General features: G+C 38.5%; 1 protein-coding gene across 1 annotated transcript in view; it reads right to left on the bottom strand.

Annotated features, from left to right (window-relative positions):
• The window catches only part of wtip (WT1 interacting protein), a 41,668-nt gene that overhangs the window by 12,671 nt on the left and 9,767 nt on the right, over positions 1-19,230 (bottom strand). Inside the window, exons 2-3 of the mRNA XM_053501116.1 lie at positions 15,670-15,771; positions 184-251 (exon numbers count right to left, since the gene is read on the bottom strand). Coding sequence (XP_053357091.1) covers positions 184-251; positions 15,670-15,771 — 170 coding nt within the window. The remainder of the gene's footprint in view (positions 1-183; positions 252-15,669; positions 15,772-19,230) is intronic.

The raw sequence follows: 19,230 nt of genomic DNA, 5'->3' as shown, positions 1-19,230 counted from the left end.
TGACCAATGTATCATTCTTCAGGTGATGATTTTTCATATTTAAATCAAACTGCCCAGGACTCAATCAATCGAAACTAATCAGGACATCATTTCAGGCAGAAAGATGCATGCTGTAACTGACATATAATCAATTCGCTAAATCTTAAGATGTTGCGCAGACGAGCATTGTTTTTCCAAACTTACCAGGAAGTCCTCCTCACAGTAGACCTTTCCGTTCACATTGTAGAATGCTTTTCCTCTCAGTCTCCTCCCTGAAAAAAAAACAAAACACAGCATACGATTAGCCACAAGCAAACTTCACCTCACTAACCAGAGCTATAATAGTCCTCCTGTAAGACGTTTCACCAACAAACGTATCTCGTCCAATCAAAATTGTGTTTTGTCTTTAACTGATGCATGAGGCATGTCAGCATTTATAGGTAGACCTTAAGTTTGATAATTGGAGAAAAAATCTCAAACACCTCAGACTGGGCAGGTATTTTTCCCTAGTCAAGCACAGGATGTCATAAGTAATGAAAAAAAAGACTATACTATAATTCTGAATTTCTAATTAGGTAGCTCAATTTGTCTCGTGGTGCATCTGACAATGCAATGCAGAGACTTTATTTGAACAATAAGCTTACACTACATTAATTACTAGCAATAGCAGAAGCTTTTTTAAATAGTTGTGCAAATGTGAACAATGAAAAAAAAATCTATGAAAGGGCTTAATCCAGTATAGTTGATATATACAGAAAGAAAAAAAACAGAATAAGCAATGTGCATATTCAGGCTATCAGCTTTACAGTCACAGTTTCACAACAGTCACGCAAGTTTAGTAGAACGGTTAATATAATGGTCATAATGCATACTTTAGGGTTAAATTACCCAAGCTGACACTTTTTATCTTAGTAATTGGACCTTCAGGCAGGCAGAACATGGGCCTGGATAGCACACTGGAGCTTACACTTATCTATCAGCTAGTGAATTTATAATCTGTCCACCTGTGTATACTTGTACTCACATGCCTTGAAGATTTCCTTTGCTATTCCATTACATAATCATGCATTCGTGTCATTTCGACTGACGCATAGTCACAAGACTGTGTAGTACGCTAAGTGAAACTCCTGACATTCTGCACACTACTAAGAAACATCACCTAGTACCCAGTATATGAGTATGCCAGCTCAAACAAAACTCAAGATCCACTTTCAAGATTTCTTGGCATGCATGCACCTGATTCAGCTCGTGAGGGGCTTGGTAATTATCCGGCAAGTTCAATCAGGTGTGTTAAGGCAAGGAAAAGAAAAAAAAAGCAAAGCTCTACTGGAGTGTGTTTCTGCCTCTAGGTCTTGAACACGGTTCAACGGTGACGTGAGTGCCAGAAATTTTGTTTCCATGCCAATAACACGTGCTGGTGCTATTTTAACTCTGAAACTTTGCGATCATCCATGAAGACAGAGTGCGGTCTGAAAGCATCTAATCTCTACGTTATAAGGGAAAACTGTTTGTTCTGATTCTGTCAGCAGTGCAATTAAAAGCATTACATTTACAGCGTTATGTTAAGAGATTTCAGACAATTAACTCATAGTGCATGACTCAGACAATTAATTCACAGTGTATGAGTCAGACAAATTAAAGCACAGTGGCACTAATGCATGAATCAGCTGAGTGTTTAAATGTGGAAGAGCGACGAGAAAACACACCAATACACAGAAATCAAAACTACCACCAGTATCACCGGAAGCCACAAACATAAAGATGATCTCTATCTAATCCAAGTCATGCTATGGCACGGATACCAACAGTTAGTTATCAGTAGAGATGCGGGTAAAAATGCATAATTTTTTTTGCCACACTGACTCTTAAATTGTTGTTTTTTTTAAATAAATTATTTATTTAATTAATTAATTAATTAAGAAAGTTATTATTATTTGTTTGCATTTGAGGTGGGAAAGTGTTACCATTCCTGTATAATCCTACTGGTGGGTAGCACTCTAAAATATTTACACATTGGTAGGCAGCACAGCATCCTGTGTTGTAGGAGGCAATTATTTGTGAAGTTTGTTTAGAATTTTAGGATATTTATAAAATTGTGATACATACAGAATCACAATACAAATCCAATCCAATTGAAATCATTCAGATTAGGGATTCCATCTTACTTGTTTACATGGACTCTGGTCTGATAAGATGTGCAACTACAAGCACAAAGCATTTAATTAGAATGTAACTTTTTTTTCGTGTCCAATTCCTCCCCGACACTAGGGGGCCCTACATTAAACTACTACAACCACTCAGTTGGGAGGGCCGAAGACTATCATGTGTTTCCTCCAAACTGCGAGACGCCAGCCGACCGCATCTTTTCGAACTGTTAGGGGCGGCATAACACACTCGGAGGACAGTGCTATCCGCTCCTTCCGTTTGCGTGAGCTCACAGACGCCCCTGATTGGCTGTAGAGCCGTGATTAATGTGGGAGCACAAAGTACCTCTCATCCCTCCCCTCTGAGAAAGCTCGGCATCACCTGGGAATCGAACTCGCTGCCAGAATATAACTTTTTTTTGACATGCACATAGTTGCCACTAACTTTTAAAAACAATGTGTTTTTGGGTGTGGACCCATATGCAACCACATCCAACATTCAGGTTCCAGCTGGTAAGACTGGAGGACAGAGTTACGATTTTACACGTGTCATGCTGACACACACAGCCTATAAAGTACAGCATTTTATAGACTATAATATTTGTTTCTCCTGGAGCAGTGTAACTGTTATGAGTTACAACATGACACAGCATACTGTGTATATAGTCTAAGTTTTGCAGTTGACTTTACCCTGCCTATTTTTTTATTTTTATTTTGCATTAGCTGTGTTCCTTCAGTAATTCTAAAAAAGTTACATAAGGGTGCATAACATTGCCTGAACACTGAAATTCCCACTTATATATGCTAATGGAAAGTATAATTTCAGAGGCAGTGATTAAACAAACAAACAATAGCTATGAGGTCAAACTGGGACTTTTTATTGTGCAGAATAACAGAACACAGTTATGAAACTGTAAAAAGTAAGAACTCCGTTTATTTCTCTATAAAATCCCCTGCTACACTAATGCACTTATACCAGCGTAATATCACGTGTGCTTGGATACCATGCCTTGTACTACTGTAAATGTCTGATACACTGGCTTCCCAGGCACTCCTTTAATGGCCCAAACATGTGGAAATGGCTTGGAGTGAGGTTAGGACTGTACAGGTGATGTGGAGATAACTTCCAGCCCAGTTCCTGTAATGTGCAAGTGGAACTGGTGAATGATTGGGTGTACAGTTTACACAGACTGATGTGTCTCTTCCGCATGCTGGTTACAAGTCGATTTTCAAAGATCAGACGTTCTATTAGCTGAATGTTTACCAGAACGATTGCAGTGGGCTCCGAGCCTTCATAGCCGCGAATGTCATCCACGGATTTGAAAGTACGGCCTTTTTTAAAACTGCGCCGTTCATATGTTTTACTGCAGCTAAGTAAGTTCAATCCGAACTGTGCTTGAAGTCTTTTACACCAATTTCATTCTTGAGAGGTTTTATCCTAAATCCCGGTTTGACTCAAACATACATCGTATCTCGAGTATAGTGCAAATCGCAAACTTAATTACTGCACTAGTCTGCAGTTAAACATCATCACAGTCTGACTTTTTGGTGCAATGAAATATAAGCTTACTTGATATCTAGTAAAACAGATGGTAATGCAAGTGACATTAATAAATTAGGTCTTATACTAAAGCAGGGATGAGAATGTGGCTAGTATTCTTATGAGTCCACACATACACACGAACATCCATGAAACACACACACACACACACACAGAAACAGAGTCTGTAAATCAGTCTGACTATTCCGCATTGAACTGTTCCCGCCAAGCTGGTCTTTTAGTTCCTGGGGTTGACGGGAGAGACCGGTCACTTTTCTTTTAAACCCCCAAATTTATGCCCTTGCCCCTTTCTAACAGAACCCCAACCCACAAACACACGCACACACACACACACACACACACCCACACACACCAGCCAGACACCAGCTCTGAGTTTACTAACAGAGGCTGTGATTAATTCCCATAAATGAGGGCTCTAATGGGCGCAGGCATACAGAGCGGGTGTTGTTTGAAAGCCTCTGTTTGCTGCCAGCTGCAGAGAATCCGGATCAGGGCTTTGGACACAACAAAAACACCGCTCACACATACTGACACACGCACATGCAGACCCTTGCAGCGGAGACAGGATTCGATAGATAGCGTGCGAAAAAGCGCTCTACATGTGCTGAACAATAGAAGGTGTTGAAAGATAGGAAGGTGAAACATACGGACGCACGAAATACGTGACAGAGTGCAGGACGTCGAGCTTTGAGTCACTGTAACATGCTGAAAGGTGGGGCTAAAGTGAAGCGGAAAAAGGCTGAGACACAGATGGAGCGAAAATAGAGAGAGACACAAGAAAGATGCAAAGTGAGTGAGAGAGCGAGGTTAGTGAGTAAATGGGGACATTCTTTCGGTCTGAGGTCACCGGCTGGTCCCATTCACCTCCTTCTCTCCTCCACCCCACAGAGAGACAGCGAGAGAGAAAGAGGGAGGGGGATGGTGAAGCCTGATTCTTCTACAACTCCCTGCAGTCTTTGTTAAAATCCTACGTGCCCTCTACTTCTTTTTCTTACTTTTCCTCCGCTCCTCCATAAACTTTCTAAGATGCTACTGATACACATGGTGATAAAAAAGTAGATATGCATCATATCGCATAATTCGACACACATCATCGCTGTAATGACAGTCACTTCAAACCATCACCACTACTGTGCTACATTTGGGTGACATCACTCATTCATCAATCGTCAGTAAGGGATTTATCCTGGGCTGTTGAAGCCAATTCCAGCGAACACGACCCGTATGGGACTCTCATCCATCTTATGGCATCATTTGCACATATATTTACACCTCAGGGCAGTTCAATTAAGCCAATCCACATTAGTTTGGGTGGAACTGGAGAACACACTCATACTTGAGGAGAGCAATGCGAAACACAGACGGTATCCCTGGCTCAGGATCGAACCAGGAGCTTTTGTTCCTGATAAACAGATTTTATTGTCTTTTAATACTCAGGTCAATGCTTCAATGCTGGATTTTTTCTCCACTTAGAAAAAAGTTCGGGCTTGGGAGTATTCCGCACTTTCACAAATTATTATTCGAAAACATTATTCTCTACACCTTGACAAAAATATAGTGTTCAAGAAAAAAAAGGGAGGTAGCAAACTGCAACAAATTATAATTTAGTAAGTGAACATACCTTAAACACAGTTTTCTTTAAAATACAGTTACAACAAACCAATTATCAGCAGATGATTAAACTGATTCCTAATAAAATTTTACAAAAGATTTTAAGCATTAAAATTCTTGTTCTATTGGCAAATAATTTTTTTTTTGCTCGTTTTAGGAAATTATTTCTAAACAGATGCAAAATTCTCTGTCAACAGAATGAGAAATTTTCTATTACAATTTTAGTAACATTTGACTAGAAATAAGTGTTATTAATATTTGGTATGTTGTAAACTTTTTTTTTTTTTAAGGAATTGCAGACAGGTTTGGCTAGATTCAAGAATTTTTCACTTGCAAAGATGGTAAGATTGTTTTGCAATGCACTTTCAGCACAGAATTATCTAATGTTGTAATTTTACACACTAGCTATAAAACATATACAGAGAAAAAAAACCTATATAGCATGAAGTCCTTGAAGGTGAAGACTTATGATGTCGAAGCAACATTTTTGTAGTAATTTCATGAGATTTTATTCAAGGCTGTAAAAACATATACAGTAAATAAAAATACAGTCAGAAACCTTGTCTCGCAACTTAAATTGAAATCTTTCATTCAAGTACGGTTGTAAAAACTGCAGGTTCTGCCAGGTTTAACACACTCTTCACATAATTTAATATATTAACGCAATATATAATTTAACTACATTTTCTAGTAGCCTAGAGCAAGGTTTCTCACAGCTTGCTGTTAATAAACTTCCACTAAACCCTAAGTACAGATTTTAAAATATTTTATATAAAGAGCTTTGGTCATAGAGCTTTTGATATGTGAACTTTGGCTAAAAATATGTGTTATGTTTTTTCAAGACATAATACCTCCCTGTACTGAATAGTATGTTTGTGCACTTGATTTATTTTATTCAAACTTTCATTTGGTCACTTGTGAATCAAGCTGCATCCATTTTACTCAAAGAGTGAAGCAGCAGCTTTGCTTCCAACAGGTATTCAGCAGGAGGTAGGTTTATGGTGGAGGTAATTTAAATGTAGATTTTCTGTGTGTTTGCATGTGTTTACTGGAGGTGTAACAATAAATGCATGTGTATTATCAGGTCAAGGTTGTTGGGTTTGGTGTGTGTTGTGTTTTAAGTGAATACAGTCTAGCTTTAAACAGTGCTGGGTGATTTTCTTGACTAATTCGGTTAATCTAGGTTAATGGAAGAGGCAGCACTTCACTGAGGACTTATCTTGTAAGGAAATATTTAAATATCACTTTAGAGACATGAAATTTGAACAAGTTGATTGAACAAGTTTATTTAAAATATAATGCAGCATCACATTCCAAGTGACAATTTAACAGTTGGAATTACGTTATTTCTGAGCCATTAAAAAGAACTAGAAAGTCGATCTTGGTGCTGTGCCTTATATTATCGATATTTCAGACAAAATGTCATGAGCAATACTCTCGCATGCTTTCCTACTTTATCAGCTCTGGCTGTATAGGTCAGAGGAGCACATGGAGATTTTGCTGATCACAAATTTACCAGACTTCAGTGTTCTAAGAAATGATCCAAGGGCCCTAACATAAAAATGCCCTTAAATATCTTTTTTTTAAATAATGGCTAATTTGCAACTCTTTACAAGTTAAATTTATAATAAATGAAAATAAATTTCCTGGGTTTTCTTCCTCACTACGATGTGCCAAAAACATACCGAACTCTAACTTTAAAATTAACAAGTTACGTATCAATCTGTAACGTTTACGTATTGTTACACCCGCTAGTGTTTACATGTGGGGCTCCAGGTGACCATGAGCTTCTGAAAATCACAGATGAACATGCACACACACATACAGGAAAACAAATGATGTGCTCTAAACCACCATCGCCATCATCATTAAACACTACACATTACACACTTCAGACCTCGAACCCTGTACAGCTGTCACAGACACACCAGTCGTCTGGTCCTGCTTTCACAGAAGGTTATTGTGTATGTGTGTGTGTGTGTAGACTGCCAAAGCATATGTTAGTTTACTGAGCCGAGAGCCTGGAGTTAATCCATGGATGGCTGTAGCGCTCTTGTGGAGTTTTATCTATTGATTCTCGGGGCTAAGGGGGGCAACAGAGCCACAGCGTGAACACGATAGAACACAAATCTCCCTACAAAGTCACTTCTGTCTGCTCTGGAGCTGTAACGCTTCAAGCGAAATTTATACTCCGGCTCATGCTTAGACATCGGAGAGTCGAAGTTTTCTCTTTCCCCTCACTTGCTTCCTCCTTTGCTGCACCGTATCAAAAGTCAGAAACACACCAAGCCGAGCACCACACAGCCAGGCATTCATGGGAAGAATTCTTTAGGGCGTTTTTTGAAGTTATTTTGAAGAGAACATAAGAACCTTCACATGGACAGAGACAGAAACATGTCAGTCATATATTCTGAAGCTGGCAGAACAGGAAAGAAACCCCAAGGTAAGGTCTGTACCAATGAAACCTACTTCTCTACTTATATTCATCACATTACATCTGACTGGAGAGGATTTTAAATAATTTAATTCAGATTCCTCCTCAGAAATGATGCCAAGGGCAACAAGCACCAACAATATTATTTAATTTAGTAGCAGATATACCTTTAGTATAAAAAACCTAAGACTGACGGTATATTTGCTACTAAATTAAATAATATTGATGGTGCAAGTTGCTCTTGGCTACGTGCTAATTGAAGAAAACATTTTTGTATACTTCCAAACAAATGCTTTTAGCATACAAGCTGATAAAAAACATTTTATCATTCTACTTTAAGAAAACATTTTAAGCATGGTAACTGAAGGAAAACATTTTAGCTATACACATTGGTGAAAACATTTTAGCATACTAATTTCAGAAAACATTCTTACCATGATAAAATGATTTAGCATGGTAGCAGATTTTTTTAAATGTGCTAGCTGGAGAAAATTTTTTATTAGCCAAATAAATATATTTTAGCATAAAGCAGAGGAACCATTTTTATTATTTTACTTTAAGAAAATATAGAGGATAAAACCTTTAGCATTGTAGATAAAGAAAAAAAATCAACACTAGGTCAAGTAAAAAGATTTACTCTAGAATGCTAAGAAATCCTTTTAGCATGCTATCTGAATAAAACGTAATTTCTTAAATTGCTAGGTGTAGAAAACATGTAATACAAGAGATATTTTAGTTTATAAGCTGATAAACTTTTAGTATACTAATTTAAGTAAAATATTTTTACATGGTAATTTCAAAAAATGGAGAATGGTAGCTGAAGAAAATAATTAAGTATATAGAAGGTCAAGAAACCATTGTAGCACACTAGCCAAAGACCCTTTCACATGCTAGCTGGAAAAAAACATATTTTTTAATGGAACATTTTTATGGTAACTGAAGAAAATATTTTTAGCGTACTAGTATAAGAAAACATTTTAGCAAACAGGCTTTTAGCATACAAGCTAATGAAAACTTTTTTTAATCAATTTTTTTAAAAAACATTTTAGCAACTAAAAACATGGTACAGTAGCTGAAGAAAACATTTCAGTATGCAAGCTTTGGACAACATTTTTACTACAAAAGGTGAAGAAATTATTTTAGGATGCTAGAAAACTTTTTTTTTTTTACATTAGCTAAAGAAAATGTTTTTAGTATACAAACTTTTTAACATACACATTCATGAAAGTATTATTAGAAATATAACTAAAGAAAACATTTAAGCATACTAGCCAAATAAAAGATATTTAAATTAGGAAGTTTAAAAAAAATACTTTAAGACTGAATGTTTTCTTTTCACATGCTAAAACTTTGAGGCTTAATAATAAAAAATAAATACATTTTAGCATAGAAACTAAACTAAATATTTTAGCATGTTAGTTTCAGACAGTATTAGTCTGAAAAATTTACTATAAATAGTGAGAAAAACATTTTAGCATGCTAGCCAAAAAACTTTTTTCAATTATTAGATAAATATTTCTTTGGCATGCTAGTTTAAGAAACCATTTTACCATGCAAGCGAAATAAATCAGATTAAGAATACTAGCTGAAGAAAAAAAAATCCAGAGAAATAAAATAAAATGTTATATATACAAAGTCATAAAAAGCATTACACTTTACCTTATCCTAGAGAATTTCTTGTAAGACCAAATGTAATAAAGTCTTTCATCTTGAAGATCAAATTTAAGGCCTTTACCTATTCTTTATTATTAGTCTTGTTTTGTCTTGTATTAACTGTATTAGCTATATAAGTGTGTATTTGTATGCAGGTAGTGTGTTGATACACTGCACATACAGATACATAAAAAAATAAAAAAATCAAAATCAATGAAGAGAGTTTATCAAAAAAGCGAGTTCTCATATTTCCTCTCCAGTCTGATTACTGAACTTAGACATGACTTGTTAAATATAGATGCCAGCATATTTATAGAATAGAATATTTAAAGACCACTGGACATAGAAGTACGTATATATTCTCTGCTTCAAGTTCAACAGCATCATTTGTAGTTTGTGCCGCTATTTAAAAGCAGTAACAAAGCAAAACATAGCCACTTTATTAGTGGTTAGGCGATGTTTACGCAGCCAATATTTCTTTAATCAGATCTGAGATTCCAACTGTAACAGTTTACATGTACACTGATCTGATAAGCTGTGTGTCTATGCCTAACACATTTCATCAAAATATAACTTTTTTTAAATGCACAAAGTGGTATTTGCTGGAAATATTCAATATATCCAATTTTTAAGTTACATCATCTTTTCTAATAAATCCCACCCCCTGTGTTATGATTGGTTACAAGAATTCAGTCTCATCTATTACTGGTTAGATGCTTTACTATATGTGAAATGTGAGCCAATCAGAGGTCCTCCTTCTGCTACAGCCCCAGTGGCTGGAAGTTTGTAAAGACTAATGGGACAGAGAGTTCCTGGAAAATCACCACCTCATGCAATGTTACGCTCTTGTAGGACAACCGTATATAAGAATATATTTATTCCAACAAGCAAAAAAAGATTGGATTTACAAACTGGTTACTTGTCTAATGTTTCTTATTTAATAAATAAATTAAATAAAGATTTACTGTATACACTACCCTTCTTTTAATTCGCATTAAAAATAAATACACGATGACTTGATGCATTTTTATTCCAACTAGGCTATTATTTCCATTATAAGTGCATTACTCAGGTCTATGCTATACTATATGAGGGAGACCTCATGTCTGTGTTTCCTTCTGGCTCTCGTTTTTATTTATGCAATCATTGTTAGTCCTTGCGTGCACGCTGCACAAAAAATACTCTCACCATATGCATTACGTGAGTTTGATCATACATAACTGCTGTCTCTATTCTTTCTCTCTTTCTCTCTTTCTCTGTCCCTGTTTCTCTCTGTCGTGCTACACTTGGTGCTCCTGAGCTGCCAGTGATGAGACCCACTCTGCCCTCCAGCCCTGTCTGACTCATCCTGGTCCCCTGATTCTGGCAGAAGATCTCATCACAGGGAGACCCCGTGTGGTCTGCTTGGGATGCGTGACGATTCCACTTGACCATGAAGACGGCCTTGGACTCGGCTGATGCAGACAGCTGTTCTCTGATGGCTTGAGTCACTCAATAGAACTATTGAATCACTCAATAGTTCAAGACTAAAATTCCCACAGTTTTGCACCTGAGCCTCCAATAACGAAAGTGGACTCCATGTTAACTTAACCTGTTATACTGAACTTCCAGCCTCCTAACACACAGTATAACTGCAGATAAATCCCAGGTATCTGATATCACCCTAATGAGGATGGGTTTCCTGTTGAGTCTGGTTACTTTTAAGGTTTCTACCCACTGTCAACTTAGAGAGTTTTTCCTCGCCATCGTCACCCTCAGCTTGTTCATCAGGGACGATCTGATCATTTTGTTTTGTTGACTGTCAAAAGCGCCATATAAATAAAATATAGTTCCGTTGAATCGAATATTAGCTACTATCCAGATATTTGTACGCAAACAACTGAATTTTCAACGAGCCTTAGTGGTATAATGTTAGCACTACGCTTACAGTTTGGCCTATTTTGGTCTAGCGATGCAGTACACAGTCCAGGATTTGAGGGAAAATTCCTGTGTTTCAGGATTTGCTATTGTATTTGAACAATAAGCAATGTTTTTTTTTTCTGGAAGTCCAGCAGAGTTTCTTAGTTGTAGCTTTTCTTTTTCTGCCTAGTTATTTCCTTTGCCTGTTTAGCATTCTCTGTGCTTGACCTTTGCCTGTTTTGGGATTGGCGGTAATGGAATTTCCTTCGATTAGCATGCCTGTCTGTGTTTTGACCCCATGCATGGAAAAGCCTGGATAAAAAGAGAGATATGTTTGCAATCCTGAAGCCTACACATCCTCCACCTCGACAAAATCGTTCCCTCCCTTTTCCCCTTAGTGTCTCGTTATCTCCAGCTCATTTATTTCTACATCAACATCAAACTGGTGTGATTAGAAAAGAATCTCGAGCCCTGTGAGCAGTTGCGTAAGCTCACCTGGATCAGCGCCGTCTCTGCGTAACGCAGCTCTTATCTGCTTTTAAATAAAAACACGCTTTCTGCTTCTGCTTATTCAGAAAAAAAAACATCTACAGTGCTGCCTCTTATTTTTGCCCAATGCTATGAAAGAAAACATGCTCGTTGTAATTCTGTCCTTCCTGTGTGCACCCCCATTCTCCTCACACACACACACACACACACACAGACACACACACATACAGAGTAGAGAGAACAAGCGGGTCCTTATTACCTGCAGATGGGCACAGTGCATGATGGGATGCGGAGGTGATGACTCACTGGCTGTGTTTTATTCGTGAGGGGGAATTCTAGTTGTGAGCATGTGTAGGCCTGCTAGTCCACACACTAACCCAGCCTCTCTCTCTCTCTCACACACACACACACACATATGTTTCAGGTCAACATGCTACCAAACACAAGCAGGCGGATGTGCGTGAAACGCCAAGTTCATTTAACCTCCTGGCACCCACAGGAAGCTCGAATCTGAGCACGCTGTCAGCTCTGGTGGAGTAATATGCTCAATAACAACTAGAGAGGAGATGGGAAAAAATGAGAGAATGGACAGAAATGAGGAAGCAAGAGAAGAGAAGAGTATGTGCAGAAGAGACAAATGAAGTTTGGTGAGACAAAAAGAAAACAGCATGAGAACAGAACAGAAGCGAAGAGAAGATGAGAGAAGAATCAGGCAAACAAGAAGAAACTAAAAAAGAGACAAAGGAAAAGTTGAAAATGAGCAACAGGAGAAAAGAAGCGAGCAAAACAGGAAAACTGCAGAGAAAAAGAGGAAAAAGAAAAGAAGAGAAAAGGACAAAAAGTAAAGAGAAGGAGGAACGAAATAGGAAAACATACAACATAAAAAAGATTAGATAAAGAGACAACAAGAGAAGAAGATGATGTGTGTGTGTGTGTGTGTGTGATCCATGTAGAAGTACATTTATTGTTTGTGCCTGGTTTTTGGTGTGCATGTGGTAATATGTAAATGTGTACATGCCAGACGTGTGTGCGTGTGTGTATGTATGCGTGCGTGCATGTGCGTGTGTGGGGGTTTGTGTTTGTGTGTGTGTGTGTGTGTTAGGCCAGTTCCGGAGGGTGGGAGGGAATTCCTGGCTGTTTGAAGAGGAAAGGTTGCAGCTGTGGGACAGCGCCAAGAGCACAGAGCAATTACACAGAGTCGAGCTCCTGTACAAAATGACCGAGAGGGCGCTCACACTCTCTCTCCCTCCTAATTACACAACTACGAGTCACCCACTGTAACGAAGAGGTTATACAAATAAGCATAATTTCACAAACACACACACACACACACACACACACACACATGCGTGATTTCCGCTGTACCTTTAAAAAAAAAATAACAAGCAAAACAAAAACTAAGAGAACTTAAGGGTCTGGATTTCACTGACTCCAGAAAAGACACAAGTCCCAAAAAGATCAACAAAGTAAATCTATCCCATGTAGACTTATCTGTAGTGTTCCAAGCACTCTTGAGGATTTAACACAACAGGATTTAGAGATGGAATTAGAGATGCTTCAGTGACCTTCGATTTGAGTCCAGAGGTTGCCAGCGTTGCTAATAAGAAAACCGGAACCACACCACAATACGACCCCAAGCACGTGTCAGTTATTCCACAACAGATGTGCGTCCTTAACCTGAAGACAAGTAATGTACGCTGTGAATTAAAGGGTGCTTTGACACAACGTACTACCTATCAATTTTTGCAACTTCAAGATTCTGCACATGCAAAGACAAACTCGGGAACAGTTTCATTCATTTTGTTGATTATTTGTACTGGGAGCATTATTTGATGGGAATATGTGTATATCAGTAAATGCTACCCCTAAAATCTACAGTAACTATGTTAGAGTAAAGTTTCAAAACATACCGGACTTACTGTTATAGTACAGTAACCCCTTCAGTAAGCACTTTTTTCGGCTGCTCCCGTCAAGAGGTCACCACAGTGGACCATCCATTCTGCACACACAACTTGGCACAGGTTTTACACCGGATGGCCTTTCTCATGCAGGAATTTGTATGAGGTGTGGCAACCCACTGACGGTGCTGCTCGAACAACTTTGCGTTTTCGATACGGTAGAGTGAATCGATTCATGCTGTGATAGCATTTTTTGACACGTTATGTCAAAATAATGACACCTGTGTAGCAAAATTCACTTTTTGATTATCTTTTGACATTTACATTGGTTTTCAGAGTGGGTGTACACAAATAGGAAATTAGGAGAAAAATAAAACCCCTTTTTTTCTTTTTAAATTTTTGTCCATAAATTTGAACACGGCCCTTAAATTTTAAAAAGACATACAACACTGGGCAAAAGTCTTACAGCTCCCCATATCTAACCATTCATATTTAATTAAATTAAATGATGTAGATTACATTAAAGAATGGGAACCTCGTTTCCCCTCTCGTCTGTTCCAACCACTCAGCATTCAGCATCAACAGTAGAGTGTACTAATCACCGACCTGATCATCTGTCATCATCTGCTCCTGTTACTTACTGGTTCAGGCCTAACGTTAAATTTTTTTTTCAAGCTTGAATGATTCATAAGTCACTGTGTGGCATAACAATAAAAAAAACATTCCTTTGAAACTGCTCAGGTACAGGGACTGTACTGAAAATGAGAGACAAAAAAAGCACTTCAGGAGCCCTGAACTATTCCTCAACACTACATAAAAATACGAGAACATCTGACTCTTTGGAAGCAAAAAATTTAGACTTTCACACAGCGCTAGATGTTAACATTTAAAAATACAATAATATGGCACCTTTAATAAGAATCAGCTCAGACCAATAAGATGACCGCCATCATGCTTTGTGCTGTCTCGAAAGACACAGAGAGACAGACAGAGAGTCTTGTGAATTCACAGGTCAAAAAGAATCTAAAGAAAGGCAGCATGGAGTAAAAGTAATTGCTACCAGAAGCAAATCCATCTATTGCTTCTTGCACTCTTTTCCCTCAAGTGAACTTTTCTGTCAAGGCGAATATTGAAACACATAAGCCATCAAAAATCTATGTTAAGTCAATGCTAAACTAGATCCCCCCTGTAATTCACTACAGCATGTTAAAAATCATTTAAAACCTACGAACAATCATTCACACAGCTTATTCATGGCGACTCACGGAAACGACAAACCAATGAATAAGTAACTTAAAACAAAAAAATTACTCAGATTATACATTCAACACTCTCTTCAAGTCGTGCCCGTGCAGCGGTTTAGTGCTGCTGTAATCCTAAAGAATGTCCTATGCTCATCCCAGAATCCCAATCTGCTCATAATGAACATCCTTTCCACACACTCTGTACTGGTATACTATTATAATACAGTTTAGGGCTGTATGGATCTAAAACTACATCTGGATTCCTGTTAGGCTGCTTGTTTCATTGTGTATCTTTTTTTTTTTTTTTTTAATAAACTACTAGCTCATTTTATGATCTAAACTACACCATAAAGGGCCTCCTCAGTTCCTCTGTCTCTGCAGCTGGAGGTGTAGGCGCTGATGATGTGCATTCCTGCTCAGAACAATGCATTCGGGCAAATGCGGAAGTGATCTGCTCCGCCATAATCCTGGAGAAAGTGTATCTCTGTTCAGGAGAAATGGGGGGAAGAGCGTTCCACTGTTCCATGTGAAACGGGAAACCATTTCAGACTTAGGTGACACGGAATCACTGGAGCGGGTGTGTGTGTGTTTGTGTTTGTAACTCACACATTCATAAAGACATTCAGGAATATGTGTCATAAATAAATAAATAATGAGGAATGAGGAAAGCAAGGTGTGAAAGGGTGGGCAGGTGTGTGAACAAGTGCATGCGTGCGTGTGAGTGTGTGTGTGTGTGTGTGAGTGTGTGTGTACTCACCACATGAACAGCAGGTGAAACAGTTAGTATGGTAGAGTTTCCCCATTGCCTGGCAAGCCTGACTCGCTCCATACACGCCTTTCCCGCATTTTATACAAACACCTGAAACAACACATACGTGCATGTCAGAATTCACCTTTCAATCCACAGAAAGCGTTAGTGTTAATCATAAAAAACATGCAACACACAAAGCGAACCAAACCAAACTGAGCTGCTTGGGTTTCTATATTAAATAGGAGGGGGAAAGAAATCTGTCAGCATGCATGGCATGTATTAAAAAAAATATGCCAGTGAACTGGACCAGAAAATATGTCAAACTTCATCCAGCGCAAAGATTCAGATATGAAGGCACTGAAACTTTTCAGCCAAAAAAGGGCAGAGATTTATGCCTCTTTCATCACAAGTAAATTGAATTGCAGTTTCAGACAGTAATCTCCATTTTGGTGCCTCGCTAGTTTCAGAGAAGTGCTTGTAGTAAAGTCGTCAAATCTCGCCAATTTCCAGGAAAGAATGATCGTCCCAGGAAAGGAGGATCAAGACCTACCTCTGCTGCAGAGGATACCTTTATTAGATAAAACCAGCATCAGAAACCACCAGTTTACAGCAGCTCAGATTAGAGCCCACATAAATGGTCAAACGTTCTGCCTTGGTAAGGGAAAATGTCAGCATATACAGTACCTGTACTATATAATGTCAGGTGGTGTTTGTGTGAATTCTATGAATATAAACACTAAGGTTTGGTTTTTAACGTTAAATGTTGGTTACAACATTTGGCTGGGTTTCGTTATGAGAAGTCTAATGCATAATGTGATATGAGACACAGCTTTACGCACTGTCATATTCAAATTTTAAGCAGTGGCTTGTCTCTACTTGTATCCTGTCTATGTGTCATGCTGATATCAGTGCATCCTACCTGTCTCGCATTTTCCAAAATAATATGAATCACTGGTGCTTCGGTATTTCAGCTCAAGCTGCTGAATGACACTGAGTCATTTATTCATCTCAAGCTGGTAAATGTTTATCAACTGACTGTTTCCTCGAGCGTCCGAATCCTCAAAAAACAAACTTCAGGTGTTCGTATTTATAGAATTTACACCACCCATATAGACCATCTTACAGTTTACAGTACAGGTGTGCGTAAACTCCCCCCCACTGCGGCAGAAAGTTGGACCAAACAGATTCATGCCTCGGGCTCCCTCGGTTATTCTTTTTCTTTGCACCAGGTCACAAAATTTCTAGTTTTCACACAATATACAATAAATTAGTAATGAGCACCCGAGCAATCCTGGCAAGGATAAAACTTTTACTTTGAATTAATAAACTAACAAATTAATAAATGTAGTAAATAAGTTACATAGTGCCACATAAACACGGTACTGTGCCCAATAGGCTCCGTGGTTCTATTGCACTTCACAGGCTACTCATTGCTACAGTATAATGTCTTCTTAGAGTTTCAATTCGCACTAAGAAAACTCACACACACCTAAAGAACAGTGTGTTATTTCCGCTATTTTTTTATGGATTACATTATCAATCCTTTTAATCTTGTTTGTTGTAAATAGACCTACATAGGGAAAACAATAATCTAGAGACAAGCTCTGATTGTGCAAGCTGTAGTTGGACAGTAAAGGGATTATTCATACTCATTACAGCAAAATAGGAAAGCATTGTCCCATATCACATTTTGGCTCAACTACAACTTATCGTAATCCCCATCAACATCTCCGCACTGTTGCTCTATGCCCAATCAGAGCACTCCGAATTGCTGATGTAGTACGTTTCTTACACACGTTACATCACGATCATCTTGTTAAAGAGCTCAAAATTATGTGATTTTGCACAAATGCAGTTTTGGGAGCTGTGCATGTTATTGGCGAGTAACTGTAATACTCCGAGTGCTACTCCACATGGTAATTGGTGGAGCGTGAAGGAGCAGCGGTCATCGTCCACTTTTAGTTAAAGAGCAATAGCTTGGCATTATGGGAGAATGAATCAGCACATGGCGCTCCGATGACTGCGGAGCTCTCACGCACGACATGGCCGGTCTCCACTGGGGGGTCGCATTCCACAGCGAGGGCAGGGTCAAAGCCTGGGGTCGCCACGAGGTCAGCACGCCTCCAAGACACAGCGTCGCGCTCGGGGGGGTCGAATCACACGCCACACACACACACACAGAAACTCCCCCACATGCAACATGGGTGAATGAACAAATAAACAGGAGGCCTGTGAGTCATATGATATGAATCTTTAGAGCGTCAGTGTTCCAGCTCGAGCTGGTAAATGACTCCAGGCTGAATTGATTCATTCCTCAAGCGTCTGGAGCTCCATAATCCAAACCTCTGGGATGATACATTCACACAGTTCGTTAGAGATGCATTTCCTGTTGCTGCTCCTTAAACAAGAACAGCAGCAGCTCAACAAGTCTTCAGTGACTCTTTTATCATTTCACCTCAATCCTTTGCACGAAAGATGGCTTTATAACGTGTCTCAATAAAAATCACAAAAAATATTGGCAGTTGCTTTAATCACATATACTTTTACAGAACAAAATTCTACCTTTTTGTGCACCATTACCGTTCACATTATGAACATCTCGCACATTATACGACGGTCTCTGTCTTTTTGTATTAGAGAATTGAGCAGTGTCACTGCACAGATGTTGCGCTAATAAATGTCAAAGGAGAACCAAGTGCTAGGAGAAAGGTACAAAGCACTCTCTACTCTCTCTCTACTCTACTAACTGCAATTATAATCGAAATATATGTATAATATACACTCTACATCCCTGCTCTGATGCAATTTTCGGGCATTTTTCACACTTAGTATGTTTTTTCCATATTTAGTGAGATGTAAATGCTGTTTTCAGACCCACTCCATAAATGTGATTCCTGGTCCTGTAAAAAAAATTATGGTCTGGGTTTCACATCCATCAAACCCAGATGTGATCCACATCTGGTGGAAGATACCTGCGTCGTTCAATTTCTCACAGTATTTCCTGTACGTACTGTCATAAGACTGGACATTGTAATCAAACATGGTGTGTAAGAAAGCATGTCTTTTTTGTATAAAAATCTTCTTATACAAGAACATCTGCATGCTTGAAGCCATTCCAAAAGAATGCATCTACACATTGCGATTGCAAAGCGGGAAAAAAAAAATGATGACCTTTGCACACAAAACTTTTTGCAATTCTGCCTTAATGAAAGTGATGCAAGAAGCTGAATAATAGATGTTTAACTTGGGTAGAATTCTTGAACGTGAACAAAACATGCGATTATAAGCCTCTACACCAAAACAAGCCCTGGGTCTGGACTCAAGCGCTCATACCAAGTGTGAAAAGACTCTATAATAGTGATAAAATCCCACTAGAAACACAGTATGCTAAGTGGAATAGGTGGGATAACAGATGCCATTTGTTCGTTTATTTGGTTTCTTCCTGTTTTAGGGGTAAAGAGATCGGGTAGATATTGTTTTCTTAGCTTCAGGTTAGTTATTAAGCCAAGATTGCTTTTGTTTTGTTATTTTGCCACATGCTGGTCACTGAAGCGAACCTCCAGGACA

The sequence above is a fragment of the Clarias gariepinus genome, chromosome 7, assembly GCF_024256425.1.
Source record: "Clarias gariepinus isolate MV-2021 ecotype Netherlands chromosome 7, CGAR_prim_01v2, whole genome shotgun sequence".
In the NCBI taxonomy this organism is placed as follows: domain Eukaryota; kingdom Metazoa; phylum Chordata; class Actinopteri; order Siluriformes; family Clariidae; genus Clarias; species Clarias gariepinus.
This window is presented reverse-complemented; position numbering and strand designations above follow the sequence as displayed.